Raw genomic sequence first — 23,258 nt, 5'->3', positions numbered from 1 at the left:
GAACACACGTTTATTTCCTATTTAAAGGTTTTTTTGATAAGTTAACTTTACGCAACAGGGAACTGGTTTAGTCTTCCCTTGGTCTCATGCGAAAGTTCCAAATCCTGCTTTAATCTTAATTGTATCAAAAGAAACTTTTAAAAACTGTGTGTATGTATAAAATTCAAGTATAATGTACAACCATTATAAAAGCAGGATGGTAACTGGTTCAGTCTTGTAGTGAGCTCTTGGATAACAATGCCATCAGATTGCAGCATTTTTTTAGCAAAATGGCTGCCACCAACGTTGATCAGATGGCAATTGTAAAAAGATCTGGAATTGGAGTAGCCATTGATATTTTTTCAGGTACATTCCTCAGTTTATAGTGAACTTTGAAACAAAAAAACTGAAGAATGCTTGTTGAGCAAAATGAAAAGTTTGTGTAAATTAAGACTTTACCATGAATGTGAATAATTGAAGACTTGGAGAAAATACGCAATTTGATGCAGACTGTCAGGAGTTCATACTTTGCCTCATTTTTCTTTGATTTCTTTATGCTGCTCTAAAGTAGATACATTTGGACTTGTTTCATTGTTCTCTCATTCCCTCTGTAAGAGAGGTGTAAACAAGGTGCAGACAAACATTTCCAGATTCTGTTTCAGAAAGCTGACACTTTGCTTGTTAATTCATATGGATGTTTAATGTCAGACACACCTTTAGAGCAAATAACCAGATATTACATTAGGAATAATACACTGCAGAATTTAAGGTGGAACTATTAAAAAAAGCCCTCCCGATGCTTGTCTTCCTAGCCCAGGGTAAAAAGGGCCAGAGCCACCCTGACCCCCTCATTCCTTTTCACTGCAGGGATCAGTCAAAGTGTGTGTGCGCTTGTCACGCTCATTCTCTTAGAGAAAGATACTTCTACTTTTTCTGTACATATTTAGTTGTTCATAGTGATAGAGGTATTTTTTAGCAATTTTTTCTTTTATATACATTTTTCTCTCGGCTTTGAGCTCAGTACTGGGGCATGCCTAAATATCTGGGATTTAAGTGCTGTTCTGGCTGTAGTAATTCTGTATGTCAGCAACCCTCCTTATAGTTGTTTAAAGTGTTCAGGAGAGGGCCATGTCAGACATAAGTGTCCTATCTGAAGGAGGTTTAAGACTAAGATGATTTGGGAAGTTTGACTTTGGCATAACCTGATGGTGGCAGCTGTGTGCTCCACTCAGGAACAACATATATGAGGCTTGGACTCTGTCTCAAAGTGCACTGCTGAGTGTGGTGGATTCCCCTTGGAGTGAACCGAAGAGAAGGTGTTCTGTTGTACTGCATAAACACCATAAGAAGTTGGACACTTAGTTCCTCCAGTCAGAAGAAGCCCTCTTCCTCTTTGAAAACCAGGTCCTCAATGGAGACTCATAGGAAGAAATCTGGTACCAAGATTAGAGCTCAGCCTGCTCCACATAGGCACTCTGCAGTCTGTCATTCATCCTCTAACAATATAGAGTTGTTGACTCTAGCACCTTGTTTGGTACTGTTGAGATCAACTCCATTGCTGGGGCATTCTACATCAGGGGTCGGCAGCCTTTCAGAAGTGCTGTGCCAAGTCTTCGTTTATTCACTGAAATTTAAGGTTTTGCGTGCCAGTAATACATTTTAATGTTTTTAGAAGGTGTCTAAGTCTATATTATATAACTAAACTATTGTATGTAAAGTAAATTTTTTTAAAATGTCTAAGAAGCTTCATTTAAAATTAAATTAAAATGCAGATCTTATCAGTTTAGTGTGATCCTTGGCCTTGCTTTTCCTTGCTGAGTTTTCCAATGTCTGGCGTGTATTTGGGTACTTTAAACTGCACACAGGCTTCTGAGTGATCAGTTCTTAACTGGCTCTGAGAAGGACAGAGGACAGATTTCAGGTGTGAAAATATCTGTTCACACAGGTATTTAGATCCAAATGCTGAAAGCATTGCAAATGCAATTTTCTTCAAACAGTTAAATTTCACTGGCAGGGACGTCCAGAAGGTCAGAATAGAGGCCCCATGATCTCTCTCGGTAGCTTCAAGTGCACTTCGTAGATCTCCAAACTTTGATGCCCACAATTCTGAGCTTTTTAACGGAATGAGCTGCATTTCAAAATCTTCAACACCCATCCACTGAAATACAGACAAATCCAAGTCACTTTCGTTGAACTTTCCAGGTTTTAATTAGAAAAAGCATTGGGCCAAATCACTGGAAATCTTGAAATCTGTCAAATTCTGATTCCAGTTCTTGCATGTACATTCCAATCTCATTGACACTGACAGTGCAATGTATTGGTAGCTTTTTTTGTGTGTTGGAAGTAGGGGAAAGTCGAAGTTCGAATATCCCGAGAAAAAACTGCTAGTTTAACAAATGCCTTCCAGGCTTCATAAAGATCCAGAACCATTTGCCCTGCATCCTGGAGACAGAGGTTGAGTTTGTTTAGGTGAGCGGTGATGTCAATTAGAAACATGAGCTTACACAGCCATTTGTCATCATCCAGTTCGGAGTAGTTTTGTCCTTTTTTCTGACTAAAAGGCCTTGATTGCATCAAAACAGTTTACAAAGCGCACCAAAACCTTGCCACAACTTAGCCACCAAATGTTGCTCTGAAGTGGAATGTCGTCATAAGCACTGTCCATCTCTTCTGGGAGTCAGTCAAAGCGGATGGAGCAACAAGGCAATTCACAATTTGCACCACTGTGTTCATCACATTATTAAGCTTTGAATTAGAAATTTTAGCACACAGGTTTTCTTGATGGATGATACAGTGAAATTTGACTGTTGGGCGACCAATTTGATCTTCAAGTAACTTTAGAAATCCCTTCTGTTTTCTGACCATGGCAGGAGCACCATCTGTTGTCTCTCAAAATATTTTTCAGATGTCAACTCCTCATTCTTCAGAATGGTTTACAAAGCTTTCCACTATATCTTACCCCTTTGTTGTGCCATGCAGGGGTTTTAGGCAACAAAGTTCCTCTTGGATTTCATCAGAAGCACATCTTGCAACAACTGCCAAATGTGGAACGTCGTTTATATCCACGCTGTCATCAACTGCAACGCTAAACACTGCTGTGTCTTAATGCAGTCTCGTCTGCATTTCGTTAATGTTTTCTGCCATTTTGCTTATGCGTCTCTCAACTGTTCTGGCGGAGACAGGCAGTTCTTTTATTCTAGATATGATCGTGTCTTTATTTGGCAAATCATTGAACAAAACCTCCGAACTGCTGAGAAATTTCTTTTATTTATATAATATATATATTCCCCATCTGTTTTTTGCAATGTACTGTGCAATCTTGTAATTTCCTTTTGGTAGCTTGATTTTTACTTACACTTAAGCATTTAAAAACACTGCTTTGCTTCTCATATCCTGCTACTGCCTTTTTGATCAATTCAGTCTTGTCTGCTTCGTCAAAGGTTTTCTCGTGCTTCATTTCAAAATGTCATTGAACACTTGATGTGCGACACACAGCACTTTCACAACAGAAAGCACAGACGGCACAGTTCTTCTTTTGAATAAATCCAAATGTCTGTCCAAGAAGGCTGAAATGAACAGACATCTAACTTTGCTTTCTTAGGAGCTGACATTTTGTCAAATGTACCGCTCAACTTATAGTGGGGGGAAAAAAATGGCAACAGAGGGGCACGCACAAGGTCAAACACAGTGCACTGTCACACATGGCCTGATATAAGCAGCAAATGAGGACTTAAAAATATCCCAGTGGCCTCTTGCCCCTGTCTGCACCCCTCACTGCCCCAGGCTGGGCCAGTGGGGGACAGCTGGGGGCGGTTGCAGAGTGCCAGGCTGAGGCCAGGACCCCAGGCCAGCAGCGGAGCTCCCTGGACCAGTGGCTGGGACTGGCGGCGGGCTGAGCGGGGCTGGCGGCCAGGACCCCGGGCTGGTGGCCGGGATCCTGGGCCGGCAGTGGGCTGAGCGGCAGAGTGCCACTGAAAATCAGTTCACGTGCCGCCTTTGGCATGCGTGCCATAGCTTACTGACCCCTGTTCTACATTGACTTTGTCTGTATTACACCTACATTTTTGGTACCTGTGACACCTGAAGCTTACAGAGTGGCTGGGGACCACCTTTGCCTCTCAGTCTCGGATTTCCCACTGGTACAGTGGGAAGTTCAGATGCCCACCCCATTTCACAAGCCCTAGTGCTGCCTTCTTTGGCACCCGCATTTTTGCTGCTCCCTGATTCTGGGTGTGTGCAGGTTCCATTGGACTCCAGAAGCTTGAAAGTGAAGCGGAGCAAGTGTATGGTACCTTCTGTGGGAAAGCTGCTGGATATTTCCTCTGGTACTGACCACATCTCATCGGTCATAGAATATCAGGGTTGGAAGGGACCTCAGGAAGTCATCTAGTCCAACCGCCTGCTCAAAGCAGGACCAGTCCCCAACTAAATCATCCCAGCCAGGGCTTTGTCAAGCCTGACCTTAAACTTCTAAGGAAGGAGATTCCACCACCTGCCTAGGTAACGCATTCGAGTGCTTCACCACCCTCCTAATGAAAGTTTTTTTCCTAATATCCAACCTAAACCTCCCCCACTGCAACTTGAGACCATTACTCCTTGTTCTGTCATCTGCTAAAACTGAGAACAGTCTAGATCCATCCTCTTTGGTCCAGGTTCCTGTACTGCACTGCCTTGCCCTTCAGACTACTCTTCAGAATCAGAGATGGGATCTTGAAGCATAATATCCGTTACACAGGATCAAGAGCCTGTTCTCATTCTTCCTCTCATAGGTCAAGATCTTGGTATCAGATTCTTGTAGAAGCATGTCCAGGGACAGGATGTCTTGGGGTGGGGCCCTGGTACCATACTGATTCTAATGGTGGCCCTTTGGGAATCCACTGTGTGTTCCTCCAGACTCCAGGTCCTCATTGGTTAGACCATGTGTGACGGGGTTGGGACTCACCACCGCAGCGCCTCCCGCTGGCATCTCAGGGAATTAGCTCTGTCCAGTGCGGAGCGCCCTCTGCTGGTGGTGTCCCGTCAGTGTCTCGCCCTCTGTTAGCTTCTCGACCCGTGTTGCTCCCAGCTCGTGGTGTCCTCTTCTGGACACTGCCCTCCGACAGTGCCTCCAAATCCACACTTGCCCCCTTCTGGGGGGGGGGGGTGTTAACAGCAGTGGCCACCCGCAACCTCAGTCTAGCCCCTCAGCTCAAGGGCTGGTTGCAGTCTGCTCTGGCCGCTTCTCCACCCCCAGGTACTGTATAAGCGGGAAGGGAGGGACCCAGGCCCGCCCACTACTCTGGGTCCTGAGCCAGGGACCCTCTAGTGGCAGCCTCCCTGCCCTCCTTCTCTCCCCTTGTCTGACTGTCCCTGGGTTACTTCCCCTCTGGCCCCTCACACCCTCTAGGCCCTTTCTATCGCGGCCTGCAGTCTGGCAGGTATTGGGCCGGAGCCCTACTATGCTCCCCCCGAGCCTGCCCAGCACTGCTCTGTTCGAGGTGCTGGTCTCCTGCTCCGCAGACAGACCTTCCCCCCCATGAAGGTCTGGGACAGACTGCCTGCTCCCTTCCTGGTTAGCCTTTATAAAGGGCCGAGCCTAGCCCTGATTGGCTGGCTGTAATACTGGTCCTGATTGGCTGCCGCCTTGTGCAGTTGCTCTGGCCTGTTGTAGCCCAATCTGGCATGGGGGTGGGGCACCACCCCACCACACCGTGTAGCATTTGATCACCATCAAGGCACCATACTCTGCCCGGTGCCGAACTTGGTACTGAGTCAGGTACCCAGTAAGAAGATGTTTCCTTCAGTGCGTGACCCTTCTGGTGTAGAGATACAACAGAACAGACATTACAGTGCAACCCTTCCATAGTTCATCCTCGTCACCAGGTGAGGCTACTATCTGAGTCATTCTCTTTTTGGTTCCTGATGATTACAAAACATACCAGGAACTTATGATAAAGGTAGCCACTGCTCTGGGAATTCCAGTAGAACTGGTTCAGGGCAATTCTCACAAGTTAAAGGATATCCTGTGTACTATAGGATATGCTAGAGTGGTTTTACCTATTGATGATGTTCTCTTGGAGCACACCAAAATCCTTTTGGCAAACTCTCTCTCCTCTCTGATACCCACTGCCAAAAGGACTAAGGAAAGGTGCAAGTTCCCTCTCAGGGTCATGGGTACTTTTATTCACACCCAACTGCAGGATCTTTTGGTGGTGACCATAGTTAATATAAATGCAAGACAAGGACAATCTAAATCTACTCCCAAAGACAAAAACACGAAGAAATGGGATTTGTTTGGAAGGAAAGTTTATTCATTATCGGGAATACAGTTGAAAATTACAAACTAACAGACTCTTGTTTGCTTGCTGTGATTACTCCAATAGGGACTCAGTGCTACAATTCCTTGACTTGTTGCCAGACATGAGAGAGAATACAGAGCACTTATCAGTAAGGCTATATTTTAGTCATGGGTATTTTTAGTAAAAGTCACAGGCAGTAAACAAAATTCACAGCCTGTGACCTGTCCATGACTTTTACTATACACCCCTCACTAAAACTTGGGGGGGGGGGGGGGCGGCGGCTCAGGGGACTGCCTGGGGGATGTTGTTACTGGTGCTTGGGGGTGTGTGTGTGAGACGCTGCCGGTGCTTGGGGGAGGGGACACAGCTCGGGGGGGGGGGGAGTGCCACCATGTGTGAGTGGGGGGGTGCTGGGGGTGGGGGAGGGTTGGCGGAGCTGGGGCAGGCTCCCTACCCTGAGCTCCACATGCTGCCTCCACTCTGTCCCAATCCCTGGTTCTTCAGCTCCCATTGGCTGATAACCGCGGCCAATAGGAGCTACGGGGGCGGTGCCTGACGGCAGAGGCAGCACATGGAGCTAGGAGCTGAGGGAGGGGAGCCCTCCACTCCAGATAAGCACCACCTCGCACCCCAGCCCTGAGCCTCCCCACACCCAAACTCCTGCTGCTTGGGGGGCAGGGGGGCCCAAGACTGCTCCAGTATCAGTTGGTGCGCCTGGCCTTGGGGCTCCGAGCTGCTTAGGAGGCCCCAGCCGCTGCAGAAGTCATGGAGGTCACAGAAAGTCACAGAATCCATGACAAACATGGGGCCTTACTTATCAGTGAGGGCCACGTGGTAGCACGATCATCCTTTCAGGCTGCACTAGATAAGATGTTTTCAGCTGCTTGAGTAATGGCAGTCACTATGCATCTTGGCTGCAGTCTGGCATTCCATCTGAAATCCAACAGACTACTGAGGATTTGCCTTTTTGAACAGCCAAACCTATCTTAGAGAAGACCAGTGAAGAACTTCATTCTCTAGAAAATTTTCGGCCAACCCTAAGGTCTTTGTCATTTATACTCCCAGACCCACAGAGAAAGCAGTTCCCCCTTCAAATGCATGATTGGTATCAGTGTTACCCTGTTAGACAGCCCCATCAATTGAGGAAAGGCTATAACACTCACGGAAGGAGACCACCCTTCTCTTCCTCTTCTGCTAACTCCAAACAGACAGTTTAGATGCTATAGACAATCAACTCCTTGGTTAAGGCCAGCAACCCCCTCATTTTGACTTCTCATACCTTTTGGCAGTAGGTTGTCCCAATTCCTAAATAAGTGCTTAGATCCACATTACATCAGATCAGTGGGTTCTAAGCATGGTGGAACTGAGGTATACTCTGCAGTTCGCATCTATCCCTCCTTCACATTCCTCTCCCATCCCTTTTCAGGGACTCATGAGACTGTATTAATTCAAGATGTTCAGTCACTGTTACAGTTAGGGTCTATAGAGGAAGTATCTCCTCATCACCAGGGGAAAGGATTCTATTCCAATTTGGTTGAGAAAATAAGCCCAGGGAAGGCCTCAGACCTATTTTAGATCTACGGAAGCTCAACAAGTACATTTTTAAAAAATTTCATATGGTTACCGTAGCATGCATTATCCTGTATGTAGACTACGATTGCTTTGTTGTCCTTGATTTAAAGGATGCTTGCTTCCATGTGATTCATCATTCCATCATTCAGTAGTCACAGTAGATTCTTAGTTAGTTGTAGCAGACATTCATTATAAGTTTACCCTCCTCCTCTTCGGTCTTGAGTTTTCACAAAGAGTATGGCAGTGGTTGCAGCACATCTCTGAAGGATAGGAGTCCAGGTGTACACATCTGGATGAGTGCTTGGTTGAGGTTGGTCCAGACAACTAGTACCAGTGGCCATTGAGAAAATTCAGTTCCTCTTTCGTTTGGGAGTGCTGATCAACAAGGAGAGAAATCTGTTCTACCTGTCCAGAGAATCTGATTCAGAGGAGTAGTTCTCAATTTGACCTAAGTAGGACAGTATTTGTCTCAGGCCAGGTTTCAGGAGATATTGGATCCATGCGAAGACTTAAAGGCGTATCCTTATATGACAATGAGCGATTGTCTGAAGCTTGTAGGTCACATGCAGCTTTTACATATGTGACTCATCATGCCAGACTTCACCTCAGAATCATGCAGAAATGGTTGAAATCTGTCTATTGTCCCTCTTGTCATCTGCTGGAGAAGCTGACTCGTGTACCAAGAAGTGTCTTGACGTCCCTGGACTGGTGGATGGACCCTGCCAGTGTATGCAGTGTGGTTCCTTTTGCCCCAACTGTGCTCTCCATTACCCTGATTGTATGTGATTCATTTCTTGGTTGGGGAGCTCATGTAGAGAACTTTGAGACTCAGGGTCTCTGGTCAGTGTAGGATTCCTCCACACCAGTGTTTTGGGAGCTTTGAGCTGTTCACCTGGCCTGTCAAGTTTCTTCCCCACATCAAAGGTTGTTCAGTACAGGTGTCCACAGACAACACAATTGCAGTGTTTTATCTAAATAAGTAGGGAGGAACTAGGTCAGACTCCCTTTGCCAAGAAGGAAAGAGCTTCCAGTCTTCCTGCATCAGGAGTTATGTAATGCTCAAAGCCTCTCTCTTTCCTAGGTTTCAGAGCTAGCTAGCTAGCATACCATTTTTCTGCAGATCATTCAGCAGAGACCATGAGTCATCCCTCAGTCTGACATAGCAAAGTCTCTATTTTTCAGATTTTTGGGAATGCAACCTGACAGGAAATGTCACCAGTTCTGTTCAAGGATAGGTCACAACCCAGGTAGGCTACTATTCTGGAAGGGGAAACTTCTGTATGCTTCCCTTCCCTATCCCTATGGTCCTGAGTTTTGAGCAAGTTTAGACAGGATCGTGCCACAATAATTTTTATAGTGCCATCCTGACCTTGTCAGGATTGGTTCTCGGATCTGTTAGCCTTTCAATTCAGGATCCTGTAATGCTCCCTCAGGTCTTGGATGTAGTTTTGCAGGACCACAACTGTTCCAGCCCTCTCAGCATGCACATGACTGCATAGATGCTCAATGGTTAACTCCCCAGGAAGTTCTCTGTTCGAGCTGGAAATCTGCTTTAAAATATCAGGAAACCTTCTATACCTACCCCAGGAAGTAGCTGATGGAAGAGGTTCCCAGTGTGGTTCCAGCAGAAAGATACCTCTCCTTTACAGGCTCCCATTCCGTTTATACTGGTTTACCTGCTTCACCTAACAGATCAAGGACTTTGCAAGTTCACTGAGAGTTCACCTGGCAAATCTCTTCACATTGCTTCCACGTGTAGAGGGAAGATACGTCTTTTCAACCGTGTGACTGTTAGGTTCTTGAAAGGTTTGGACAGTTTCTTCCCACCTATTTGAGACCCCACACCTTTTTAATTTTAATGGAACCGATTTTTGAACCTATGTCTGGGTTTTTTCTTTCTCTCAAAGACGGTAACATTCCTGGTAGCTATCACTTTAGTTGGGTTAGTAGAACTTCAGGCTTTGATGGGTGACCCTCTTTACATGGTGTCTTGTAAAGATTGTTTGCATCGACACCCCATATTGCTTATCAAAGTAGTATGAGATTTTAAAAAAAATCTAATCAGACTGTATATTTACCAGTCTCTTTTCTGAGATGAGGAAAATGTCATACTTTGGATGTTCTCAGGGTGCTAGTCTTTTTCCTGCATGGGACTAAAGAGTTGAACATCTCTCTGCAATTTTTTGTCTCTTGCTGACAGGATGAAGGGCAACCTGTCGCTTTGCAGAGGATATCTTTCTGGATCTTCTCCTATATTTGTCTGTCCTATGATATTCTGATGTTCCACTGCCTCAAAGCGTTTTAGCGCACACTGCAATATGACAAGCAGCAAGCTTTTTTTCTTTTCTTTTTTTTTAAAAGGTCGTGACACTTGCAAGGCTATGACTTGGTTGGTTCATACCTTCACTGTCATTATGCTCTCTCCCAGGCCTTAAGAGACTATGCTAGATTTGGGAAAGTGGTATTGCAATCCTTGTTTAGGTAGGCTCCAATATCCTTCTCCATCTGGAACTGCTTATGAGTTGCCTAAAGTGAAGTGGGCAAGTGCAAGCACTCGAAGGAAAAATTGCATACCTGTTGTTCTTTGAGATGTGTGGCGCATGGTGCTTCCATGACCCACCCTCCTTCCCCTCTTCATCAGAGTCACAGCTAATACTGGTGTCTGGTGTGAAGGGACTTGGGGGTTGCTCTGCCCCTTTATGCTGTTGGCTAGCAACATGAGTGCGTAGGGGGCACAGTGCTGCCCTGATGGGTTTTGTTATGCGAAAAAGTTCCCTGCTTCAGTTGACTGGCACATGAACATACCTAAAGTGGAACTGATACGTGCATCACCTCTCAGAGGACAACAATTACCGAAGAGGTACGTCACCGTTTTATTGTAGTAAGAAGCTGGTCAGGGAGGGGCACTGTGCTAGAACCATAGTGTTAACAGCTTTAAATGCTAACAAGCTTATCTTCAAACTGTACTAGCTTGGCTCTCTGGGCAGTCATTTATGAATAACTAATCAACTCAAACTGTTTTTGATCTAACTCTATGGCTGATAACGGAGGCACAGAAATGTTTTGAAGGTGTTTCAGTGAGAAATATAGCACCTGCAGAATTTTGGCTTCTAAATATAGAAGAGACCGAAACTAACATTGTGATACCCTTTCAGTCTAAATGGGCGTGAAGTGCATTTGAGTTAAAAGCCAGCATGTACAGTAGAACTTGAGAATTCGAAACACCTCGGGAATGGAGGTTGATTGTAACTCTGAACAAAATGTTGTGGTGGTTCTTTCAAAAGTTTACAACGTAACATTGACTTTATACAGTTTTGAAACTTACTGTGTAGAAGAAAAATGCTGCTTTTAACCCTCTTAACTGAAATGAAACAAGCAGAGAAACAGTTTCCTTACCTTGTCAATTTTTTTAAACTCCCCCTCCCCTTTTTTGTGGTTTATGCTTAACACAGTTCTGTACTGTACAGTATTTGCTTTTTTTGTCTCTGCTGCCTGATTGAGTACTTTCAGTTCCAGATGAGGTGTGCGGTTGACGGGTCAGTTTGTAACTCTGGTGTTCGTAATTGAGGTTCTACTATAACTTTTTTCCCATCAGTTGTACAGGAAAATTGCAGTACCATGGAAATATGAAAACTAACAGTTGAACTGACATACTGAGTTTGTATTGAGGAGGATATACTCTTGAAAACAGTGCATAACTTGCAATTCATCAAATAAAACTAACTTTGTAATACAGGGAATGGAAAAGAACGCAGTTCTCTTCTACAGATTGTAAAATCAAAACCGTTTAATATTAGACTTTGACTTAGTTGAGCTCTTAATTGAGGTAGAGACGTTCATAGATATTGTGATACAAGTTCAAAGTTTGTGTGAATTTAGCTCTGCTACTTCAGTTAACATTAATGAAAGTTGAACAGTTAAATGGTTGTATGATGCACTGTAGCTGGTTCTTCCCAAAAATTGATCAGTGGCAAACTTATTTTAGATACGCTAAGGCTCAGAATAGGTCATCACTGAGTTTAAACAGCAGCCAGGGATTAGAATGGGAGTGGCATACAAAGCACTACTTTTCTGGTTGCTCAAGTCCAGTGTGAGGCCTTAATTGAAACTGTCTTCATTTTGTTTACAGGGATAGTTGTCAGATAGTGTCATCCATCCCATTTTGCAGTCTGAGGCGGACAAGGTCTGAACCAGCATGGAGACAGAATCTCCTCTTCATTAGAGGAAAAAGTAAGATTAGTGTTTTTGTTGTGTGTTTTTTTTTTTTTTTTTTTTTTTTTTTTTTTTTTTTTTAAATCATCGTAGTGTGGAAATTAGTATTGGAATACATATCTTAAAAAGCCTGCCAACAAACTTAGTTTCTACACTGGCATTCTTCTGATTTTTCTAATAGCAGCTACTGACTTGAACAATGTTAAACAAATACAAATAGGCTTAAACACCTTATGTATACTCTTAAATCAAACTCAGCACGCTGTTTAGTGCATGCCACCTTAACAAAACTCTCTGCCTGGCTGGTGCAACACAATAAAGCAAACCCACACCATTCTGGCTTTGCCTATCAACATATTTAACCCTTGAAATGAGGGACTTTGGACAGTTTTTAAGTGCTGCCTTTTCTATATTGTTGTACTAATACTGACTTCTCTTGTCTAATTGTTCTAACTATTTTCAGCCCTGGTGATCCACTTCTGTACTTTTCCCCCCTTCATTCCCCGTATCTTTGTCATTCCAGTGTTCTATACTGTGGAACAGGAGCTAGGTAAAGATGTCAAGTCTGTACAACCTTCAGAAGACTATGAAGCAATAAACAGTATTCCATCTTTGGAATCTGTTTATGAAGTTTTCAGCTTAAATTGAAGGAGAGCCTGAAATCTGAAGGCATGTTTTCATTTCCTCTTGGGATATCCCTATTCCTGCATTTAAAAAAAAAAAAAAAAAAAAAGGAAAAAAGGTTGCTTAAGCATTAATCAGGATGTTTGCCTAAAAGTACTCTATCCTTTTAATAAAACTTATGGTATAGTATGCAACCATTATGTTCTAATAATATTTTCTAATTTTTTATAGCTTTCTGCCCAACACAATTTACTTCAAGAAGTGCACGATGACAGAACGTGGAATTAAATGGGCTTGTGAGTATTGTACATATGAAAATTGGCCATCTGCAATTAAGTGTACCATGTGCCGTGCTCAGAGACCTAGTGGAACAATTATTACCGAAGATCCATTCAAAAGTGGTTCAAGTGAAGTCGGTAGAGATTGGGATCCTACAAGCATCGAAGGAGGCAGCAGCCCTTTGATATGTCCAGATTCTAGTGCAAGACCAAGGGTTAAATCTTCTTACAGTATGGAAAGTGCAAATAAATGGTCATGCCACATGTGCACGTACTTGAACTGGCCAAGAGCGATAAGATGTACTCAGTGCTTGTCCCAGCGTAGGACCAGGAGCCCCACAGAATCTCCTCAGTCTTCAGGGTCTGGTTCAAGATCAGTCCCCTTTTCTGTTGATCCTTGTGAAGAGTACAATGATAGAAATAAACTGAACACGAGAGTACAGCACTGGACTTGTTCTGTATGTACATACGAAAACTGGGCTAAGGCCAAGAAATGTGTGGTATGTGATCATCCCAGACCTAACAACATTGAAGCAATAGAACTGGCAGACACAGAAGAGGCTTCTTCAATCATAAATGAGCAAGACAGAGCTCGATGGAGGGGAAGCTGCAGTAGCGGAAATAGCCAAAGAAGATCTCCTCCTACAACCAAACGTGAATCAGAAGTGAAAATGGACTTCCAAAGAATTGAATTGGCTGGAGCTGTTGGCAGCAAGGAGGAACTTGAAGTTGACTTCAAAAAACTAAAGCAAATAAAAAATAGAATGAAAAAGACTGATTGGCTATTTCTAAATGCTTGTGTGGGTAAGTTATCTGTCTCTTGTTATATTATGTTAGTATGGGGGGGATGGAAAGTAAAAAAACACAAACTTACAAGGTGTAAACAAGCTCTCAACATGCTGTTTTGTTACAGTACTACAATTTCAGTTCACAACTGTACTTAATAGGTGAACTGAATGTTGCAGTTCCTGAAATAACATTTAGTGGTGGTGCATGGGGGAGTATCTGCAAACTTGACAGAATTTGGCAAGTTATCTTAGAGATAAGTAGAGCCATTTTGTGTGTGACTAGTTGCATGAGCTCTTCTGACTTTATGGGAGTTGATATGGAATAGCTGCAGAATCTGTTTTTATAAATATATTATTTAAAAAAAATCAAAGAAGCAACTTTTGCGCACAATAGCGTGAAAAATGCTCTACCTGTGTATTTAAAATTGCTGCTCTGTTTACTGTTACAAGATGTACCAGTAGAATCACCAGATGTAGCTTGGGAATATTTTGTAAACAGGGTAGAGCTTCTGTCGGCACAAGACGCTCAGTCAAATGTTAAAAATAGCACAAAAATATGTAGCTCCAAGAAGCTGCATGCACAATACTGACCTTGAAAATGTTGTGTTAACATGAGTATTATGATGTAAATATTTACAAGATTTTTGAACATGCTGTATATACCCAACTGACTTCAGCAATTCAAATACCAGTTTTGTTTCAGAGTAGCAGCCGTGTTAGTCTGTATCCGCAAAAAGAAAAGGAATACTTGTGGCACCTTAGAAACTAACACATTTATTTGAGCATAAGCTTTCGTGAGCTACAGCTCACTTCATCGGATGCATGCAGTGGAAATACAGTGTGGAGATTTATATACACAGAGAACATGAAACAATGGGTGTTACCATACACACTGTAACAAGAGTGATCAGGTAAGGTGAGCTATTACCAGCAGGAGAGCGGGGGGCGGGTGGGGAAACCTTTTGCAGTGATAATCAAGGTGGGCCATTTCCAGCAGTTGACAAGAACATGTGAGGAGTAGTGTGGGGTGAGGGGGGGGAAGGGAAGGGAAATAATCATGGGGAAATAGTTTTACTTTATGTAATGACACATCCACTCCATCTTTATTCAAGCCTAAGTTAATTGTATCCAGTTTGCAAATTAATTCCAATTCAGCAGTCTCTCGTTGGAGTTTGTTTTTGTAGGTTTTTTTGTTGAAGAATTGCCACTTTTAGGTCTGTAATCGAGTGACCAAAGAGATTGAAGTGTTCTCCGACTGGTTTTTGAATGTTATAATTCTGATCCCACTGAGGGTTACCAAAAGAAACTACACCATCTGCTCAAGAAACTCCCTGAAAAAGCATAAGAACAAATCTGCACAGACACACCCCTAGAACCATGTCACGGCAAACCTGGTGGCTGAACTTCGTGACTTTGTCCTCACCCATAACTATTTCACATTTGGGGACAATGTATACCTTCAAATCAGTGGCACTGCAATGGGTACCTGCATGGCCCCACAGTATGCCAACATTTTTATGCCTGACTTAGAACAACGCTTCCTCAGCTCTCGTCCCCTAGCCCCTTCTCTACTTGCGCTACATTGATGACATGTTCATCATCTGGACCCATGGAAAAGAAGCCCTTGAGGAATTCCACCATGATTTCAACAATTTCCATCCCATCATCAACCTCAGCCTGGACCAGTGCGTACAAGAGATCCACTTCCTGAACACTACGGTGCTAATAAGCAATGGTCACATAAACACCACCCTATACCAGAAACCTACTGACCGCTATGCCTATCTACATGCCTCCAGCTTTCATCCAGGCCACACCACACGATCCATTGTCTACAGCCAAGCTCTACGATACAACCGCCTTTGCTCCAACCCCTCAGACAGAGACAAACGCCTACAAGATCTCTATCAAGCGTTCTTACAACTACAGTACCCACCTGCTGAAGTGAAGAAATAGATTGACAGAGCCAGAAGAGTACCCAGAAGTTACCTACTACAGGACAGGCCCAACAAAGAAAATAATAGAACGCCACTAGCCATCACCTTCAGCCCCCAACTAAAACCTCTCTAACGCATCATCAAGGATCTACAGCCTATCCTGAAGGACGACCCATCACCCTCACAGATCTTGGGAGACAGGCCAGTCTTTGCTTACAGTCAGCCCCCCAACCTGAAGCAAATACTCACGAGCAACCACACAACAAAAACACTAACCCAGGAACCTGTCCTTGCAACAAAGCCCGTTGCTAACTGTGTTCACATATCTATTCAGGGGACACCATCATAGGGCCTAATCACATCAGCCACGCTATTAGAGGCTTGTTCACCTGCGCATCTGCCAATGTGATATATGCCATCATGTGCCAGCAATGCCCCTCTACCATGTACATTGGCCAAACCGGACAGTTTCTACGTAGAAGAATAAATGGACACAAATCAGATGTCAAGAATGATAACATTCAAAAACCAGTTGGCGAACACCTCAGTCTCTTTGGTCACTTGATTACAGACCTAAAAGTGGCAATTCTTCAACAAAAAAACCTTCAAAAACAGACTCCAATGAGAGACTGCTGAATTAGAATTAATTTGCAAACTGGATACAATTAACTTATGCTTGAATAAAGACTGGAAGTGGATGTGTCATTACACAAAGTAAAACTATTTCCCCATGTTTATTCCGCCGCCGCCCCCCCCCCCCCCCACCACCCAATTCCTCAGATGTTCTTGTCAACTGCTGGAAATGGCCCACCTTGACTATCGCTACAAAAGGTCCCGTCTCCTCCTCCTCCTCACCCCCCCTCCTGCTGGTAATAGCTCACCTTACCTGATCACTCTTGTTACAGTGTGAATGGTAACACCCATTGTTTCATGTTCTGTGTATATAAATCTCCCCACTGTATTTTCCACTGCATGCATCTGATGAAATGAGCTGTAGCTCACAAAAGCTTATGCTCAAATAAATGTGTTAGTCTCTAAGGTGCCACAAGTACTCCTTTTCTTTTTGCCAATTTTGTTTTGTATTTTAGTGCTTTCCTAAGGAAATTCTGGGTAATGCTTCCAATGCTGGTAAAGAACAGAGACCTGAGAGCAGGGTTTTCTCCAGTCATTGACTTTGTGAGTTAATTTTTGTGATGTAACTGCCCACAAGCAGAAATTTTGAGGCTTATGCATATGAGTAGGTTAAATACTTGAAATTTACAATGATTTTGAAGTAGGATGCTTCTTTTGAAATTCCAGCTCTAATAATGTTTGTCTCATACCATTCCTTGATGTGTCATGAAGCGACTTCATTGCACTTGGCATTGTTCAAGAACTGATTTGTGAAACACCATTATGTAATCTATTTGGCTGCAAGTAAATGTTCTTATTGTGTATATGGACGTGCATTTCAATGAGCTAAAAGACGCAGTGCTCTCCTTTGATGGGTCAAGAGTTTCATGCATAGACTTCAAGCTTTTATGTCCTCCTTTTGAAAGAAGGCAGATTCCTCCCTCATAATCTTTCAAATGATGGTAGCCATTAAAATGTATACTGGACATGTTTTTTCCCCATAGTCGCTTCTTTTCACCATCCCTTTTCCTTCCTCAAATGGCACAGGTAAAAGATATTTTTCTTGCATGCCAATCATGTGTAGAGTTATTGTTAGAGATCCTTTGTTTGCCCTATGGATATCTAGTTAGCGCTTTTTTAAATGCAGTCTTATTAGATGTCAGATCAGTGAAATACGATTTTTTTTTTTTTTCCCTTCACGATGTCTGAAAGATAGAAAAAATTTCCTCTGGGATATCCTGCAGTATTTGAATCTTTCTTGTATTCTGAGATTTGAAATATAAAATACTTGAAAAGTTTGTTCCAGAACAGTGATAACTAAATTGCTGTCTGGTGTAAAACTGCAAAAACAATTATAGAACATCCTGTACATACACTACTTTGTATAAGGCTATAGTAATTTGCTTGTTTCTTGAATTACTTAAATATGAATGTATTTTGAAGGTGCCTTGGTCTAATAAGGTCCTTAGTAAGGGATCAGAGTGACCAAAACATCAGATTTACTCTATTAGATACGTTAAGTAACCGTGAAGCTTTAAAAGCCTCTGGGGGAATCCAGAATGCCAATTGTGAGTAGCATGTGCTGAACTTTGCAGGTCTCATGATGAAGATTTCATGGATTTTCCCCTGTGATACTTCTTTAAAAGGTAATACCTTCATATGGAGGCCAATAGTTACTAATCTTGTGCAATTTAAAAAAAGTTGCATTTTATGTATTTTGGATTTAAGCATTTTTCATATGTTCTATATAATATGATAATATAAGGCTTATTTCGTCCAGAGAAAACCACTTCTTAAAGACACCAATAACGATTACTGATAAAATATCACACTTCTGCTTCTCTTGCAGTTCAGTTCAGTTCTAACTCCTCAGCACCGATGTATGAAAGCATCTGAGCAAATTTAATTAAGGGCTTGTGTATATATTAGGAAAGTTGAACCAGTTTGTTTAAATTTAAAATCTACTTAGTTAAACTGGTGCAACACCCTAATGTAATTGTACTTAAACCAGTTTACCCTTGCTGAACTTATCAATGCAAACTAATATACTTACAAATGAAGCTAAACTAATTTGAGTTAAATTGATTTAAGTGCACCCGTGTTAGAGGTTTGCATCAGTTTAACTAGATCAATGTATTTAAACTAGTGCAATGGTTCTGATTTAGACCATGTTTTAACCAAAGGTACAAAAATAGGGCAAGGAAATAAAATTTTCCAACAAAATTTAAATGTGCAAGAGGGAAACCCATTTTCTTCGCCTTTTGCTGGTCATGTTTAATATCCTGTGTACCAACTGCACTGTCTAAAGATCTCCCGGGGCTTGAAAATGGTAATGACTGATTTTACAGATGAGGAAATGTGAGGCGCAGAGGTTGTGGCAGTTGGTAAGAGAACCCTGTCCTCCCAACTTCATTGCTCTGCTCTAGCTTCTAGATCATGTTGCCTCTCGAACATTCAGAATTGCACTAGACACGAAAAGATTTGCACCTCAACTTGGAGAATATGTTGTGCTTGTACACAGAGGCAACAAACTCCAGAGGCACATGTTCTTGATGCAGTGATCCTACCTTCAAGCCTATATCTTGGGAGGGGCAGCAGTTTCGCTCTTGCTGATTTTGGTTGTCATTGCAACTGTGCTTACAGTCATAAGTCTGAAGGAATTTTTAAAACTTAATTTGTCTATTCATATAATCACACCCAATATTTATGTAAAAAAATGTTAAGATACTACTGTTCGACGCTATAACTAATTTTGAGATCAGGCTGTTAATAAAATGTTGTTTAACATTGTCATTAAATACTCCTGGGGGAATTCTGTGCCAAAAAATTAAAAATTCTGCACACAATATTTTAAAATAAATAACACAATATAATCAACCAGTTTCAATTATTTTGGTAATTTATTTCAAAATACCTGTCAGCAAGTATGTCTGTAATAATACGGACAACAAAAAAGATTTAAGAAATGTTTTTGACAAATAGATTCCTTACTAGGCATTTTAATACTAAGCTTTTGAGTAAAAATTCATTTAAACTATAGTACAGAAACATATTCCCTTCCCCCCCCCCCACACCCCTCATAAGCAGTGCAAAGGCTTTGGGGAGTTGAGGAGGTAATGTAGGAGCTGAGGAAGAAGGAAGTAATTGCTGGGAAGGAGCCTGGGTGTAAACTTTGGAGGGTTGTTGGGTGTGGGTGGGAGAATTATGGAACAGGATTGTTTTGGGGTGGAGGGATTGTTAGAGAGTTGGGGAGCCTCCCCCATGCAGAGCCTGGCTGACCCCTAGCCTCTCCCTCCATCCCTGTGCCCCACTTAGCCACCCCTTGTCACCATATGTCGCTGTACCCCATGTGTCCATGCACTCCCATGCCCTTTCAGCTGCTAGCTCTTGTGCCCCCGCCCTAGTCTGTCCCCCCATAGCCCTTCTGAATCCCAATTTATGACCCCCCTCCCCCAGGAGCTCCATGTGCCCTGCTCTGTCCGTCCCCCCATACCTTCTCACCTGGCCCTGCAGACAAGGTGCTGTGAGGAAGGCAGCGTACCCCTCTCCCTCTCTGTGGCGGACAGAGTGGGCTGTCCTCTCTTTTGGTGCCATAGCAGCCCCTGGTGGGAGAAAGGTGTAACTGAAGTGCCTTTCTTCCCGAATGTGTATTCTGCGCACAGAATTCCCCCAGGAATAAAAATAGTCCAATGAAGTAAGCAACACATTGGTGTGTTGATCTTTGTGAAGACCTTTGTGACTCTCTAATGAAACTACTTGGTAGATAAAAATTTAAAGCAGGGATAATCTAAGGAAACTAATATTCAGTAGCCTGTAGTATGGGTTCAAAATATTCTTCTGACCTTACTGTTCAAGGACGAAGAACACGTTTGATTCTGCGCTTGATGCCTCATTCTTTTAACTCATTTTCAATTCTCATTAGAATTGCAAAGCTGTCAAATGATCAGGCTCTTTAGTTAGCATATTCTGTATTTTCCAGTAAAACTAGTGCATGGTCATTATAAGTGATGTGAAAGTGTTTGCTTATCTGAAATTTTCTAAAGGGAATCCATTAATGTTGCTTTGTAGTTCCAACTTGGCAGACCACCTATTCCCTTTGCTTTGAACTGAGAGAGTGTGTGTGTGTGTGTGTTTTTAGTGCACAGAGTTCTGTGTCTTGAAAGCTATTCAAGAAAATGTTTGCTCATTATACCCATAACATGCTTAAATGTGGCTTAGTCTCTTCTTACCTTGACTCAAGTTTGGCCTAAATTGTCCTGCCATACTGTAATGTATCATGGTGGTATCAGTAATGTAACACTTTGCAAACATGGAGTATGAGAGCTTTGGGAAGGATAGACTTACAATGATCTTTAGACAAGTTTAAGAAGCAAATGAAATAAGAAGGCTAAAATGGAACTTGCTTCTTGTACAAGGTTAGAAATGTCTGCTATTTTAAAAAATTTTTTTGTTCAAGTATATCTCCTTCCAAAGCCAAACCCCCATCAATGTTCACTTTCTACCACACCTCACTCAATTCTCCAATGTGTAGCTAAGCCTTCCTTTCCAAGGAATTCTAGTGACAGAAGATATAACAATGGCCTTTGGTTTTGCCCTTCTCGTAGCTTGCTCTTTCTGATGCTTTGTCAGTTTTAGAGGTCTTTTTTACTTTCCCTTTTCCCCATGCTTAGTGGAGAAACATTGATAGGCTGGCATATTTTTGTAAGTATACATGGCCATATTTCCAGTCATGGATATTGGGTCACTGTCACTTGCACCTCTAGTTCTCAATCCTGCAAGTGGCTTACAATCATAATGAGACAAATGACAAAAGAATGAATTTTTTCATTATTACCTAGTCAAATTAGAATACTTTTAAGATATTGGCATTTTGTAGCATGACTTTTACTTTCTATACCATAAGTAACTGTTTGAATTATCCCAACTTCCCATTATAAGTTGGTTTCAGAGTAACAGCCATGTTAGTGTGTATTCACAAAAAGAAAAGGAGTACTTGTGGCACCTTACAGACTAACCAATTTATTTGAGCATAAGCATAAGTTGAGAACTAGTAAGCAACATTCTTATCAGTCATAAAATAGTTTAGTTGATTTCTCAATGATAAAATACATATTTTCCTTCTGTTTTAGTTAAGTGGTACAGTATATGAAAGTTTTAAATGCATTTCTTATGCACATCCAAAATATTTAGACTAATCTGTAATAAATCTTATTTTTCAGTGTATCCTTAAAAGGACATTTACTTCATTCCTAGTGTGCCAGCATATGTCTCTCGTTTAGTTTTGTTTCATCCCTGAGTTTGTTTTGGTTGTTACAGGCTGCCCTGTTTCTTCTCTTCACTTCGATTTTTTACTAATGGTATTATATGTATCTAAGCATTCATAAAACTGGCATGCTTTGCAAACATGGAGTATGATATCTTTGAGAGAGTGCTTGGACAAAATGCAGCAACCATGGTACCTTGTTGGAGGTGCTGAGAGAAATTATGTGAGAAAGGAGGAGATCCTGCCGCATTGCAGAGCCTGCCTTTTTCTTTTAATGTTGGGAAGAACGATTGGCTAGTTGTAGTTATTTGGGGTAGCAGGATGATTTACACATTGAGGATTTGTCTACATGTACAGCACTGCAGTGGTGCAGCTGGTGAAGACTCTCTCTCTATGCCTATGGGAAAGAACTCTCCCTTGAGATAATAAAACCACCAAGCTCCAGGCCACCAAGCTCCCCCCCCCCGGACTCCTGCCTGGACTTGGAGCACCTGGACTTAGGGCTTCTGCTCAGTGTCCCTCCTCTCCCTCCAGTTCCTGCCTGGGCTTGGGGCACCCATTTTTCCCAATTGGCCAGGGCCCATGCGTTAATCCACCACTGGCTGTGACTAGTAGTTATGAGCAGCACTGGAGTGATTGGACCCACCTCCACTTCCAGGAGCCTCTTCCAGTTGCAGGAAGCTCTGCAGAACTGAAGGTGGAAATCCTGCCACCCCCCTACAACAGCTTTGAAACCTCCCCCATAGTCCTATTTTGGGTTGGGACCTCCATGGTTACAACACCATGAAATTTCAGATGTAAACATCTGAAATAGTGAAATTGACCAATTAAAAAAACCCTCTGGCCATGAAATTAACCAAAATGGACTGTGAATTTGGTAGGGTCCTATATAATAGATGTTCTCTGTGACTTGCTGTAAGCCATTAGAGACTTGTAAGGATAGTCTTGTAAAGATGGTATAATTGTGATGAACAGGCTGCCAAGGGAATTGGTGTCTTTTTAGAAGTCCTGCTTTAGCCATACACTAATTGAGTTCTGCACAGGGTCACTGGGTAACTTAACGGCCTCCAGGAGGTCAGACTGGAGGATCTTCTGATCCCTTCTGAGCTTAAACTCTGTGAATATGTAGTATCTTGTCACTTATATGTAGGGCTGATAGCACTACCTATTAACAGGGTTGCCCAACACTTTCCTTGTTTTTGGTTGCTTCTGACTCTGGCTGATTGGCTGAAATTTTCCATGCCTGCTTCCTGCGGATTCGTTTTTTGGAAAATTTCAACCAAAGTGTTTCAGCTGTTTCTAGGATAAAGGCTGGGGAGAGTTGCTTTGTCCATGTTAAATTCTGACAACCTTTTCTGTGGAAAAATTTCAATGCCCTCCTTGAAATTTGGCAGAGGACAGCTTTTGTGTCAGGAATGTGCCTTTAGCTGTTTCAGTGAAAATCTACCCAAATTTGGCTAGGTTGAAACCTGTTGGAAAAACTTCTGTTTGCACATGGTTAATAGAGACTTGCTAGGTCTTTGTAGCCAAAATCTCCAGAGAGTCCATTGCTCTGACATGTTTCAACCTGATACTGAACAGGACTTTTCCTCAGTTGCAGCTCTGGGCTGTTGTGTGCTGGGCACGGTACTGAGCAGGGAGCCTCTCTGTCCTTCGCCTGTCCCTGCTGATGCCCAAGCAGTGTGAAGGAGGAAGCTACCTGATGTGAATGCAGA

General features: G+C 42.6%; 1 protein-coding gene across 3 annotated transcripts in view; it reads left to right on the top strand.

Annotated features, from left to right (window-relative positions):
* The window catches only part of ZRANB1 (zinc finger RANBP2-type containing 1), a 74,701-nt gene that overhangs the window by 14,049 nt on the left and 37,394 nt on the right, over positions 1–23,258 (top strand). Inside the window, exons 2-3 of one of the 3 annotated variants that reach the window (XM_074959183.1) lie at positions 11,959–12,059; positions 12,897–13,747. In XM_074959183.1, coding sequence (XP_074815284.1) covers positions 12,934–13,747 — 814 coding nt within the window. In that variant the 5' untranslated portion in view covers positions 11,959–12,059; positions 12,897–12,933. Of the gene's footprint in view, positions 1–11,958; positions 12,060–12,270; positions 12,711–12,896; positions 13,748–23,258 lie in introns of those variants that run through there. The other 2 variants (XM_074959186.1, XM_074959185.1) reach the window with 2 other exon arrangements.

This window comes from Natator depressus, chromosome 7 (assembly GCF_965152275.1).
Source record: "Natator depressus isolate rNatDep1 chromosome 7, rNatDep2.hap1, whole genome shotgun sequence".
Lineage (NCBI taxonomy): Eukaryota > Metazoa > Chordata > Testudines > Cheloniidae > Natator > Natator depressus.
Note: the sequence above shows the minus strand (reverse complement) of the source record. Positions and strands in the feature narration are given on the sequence as shown.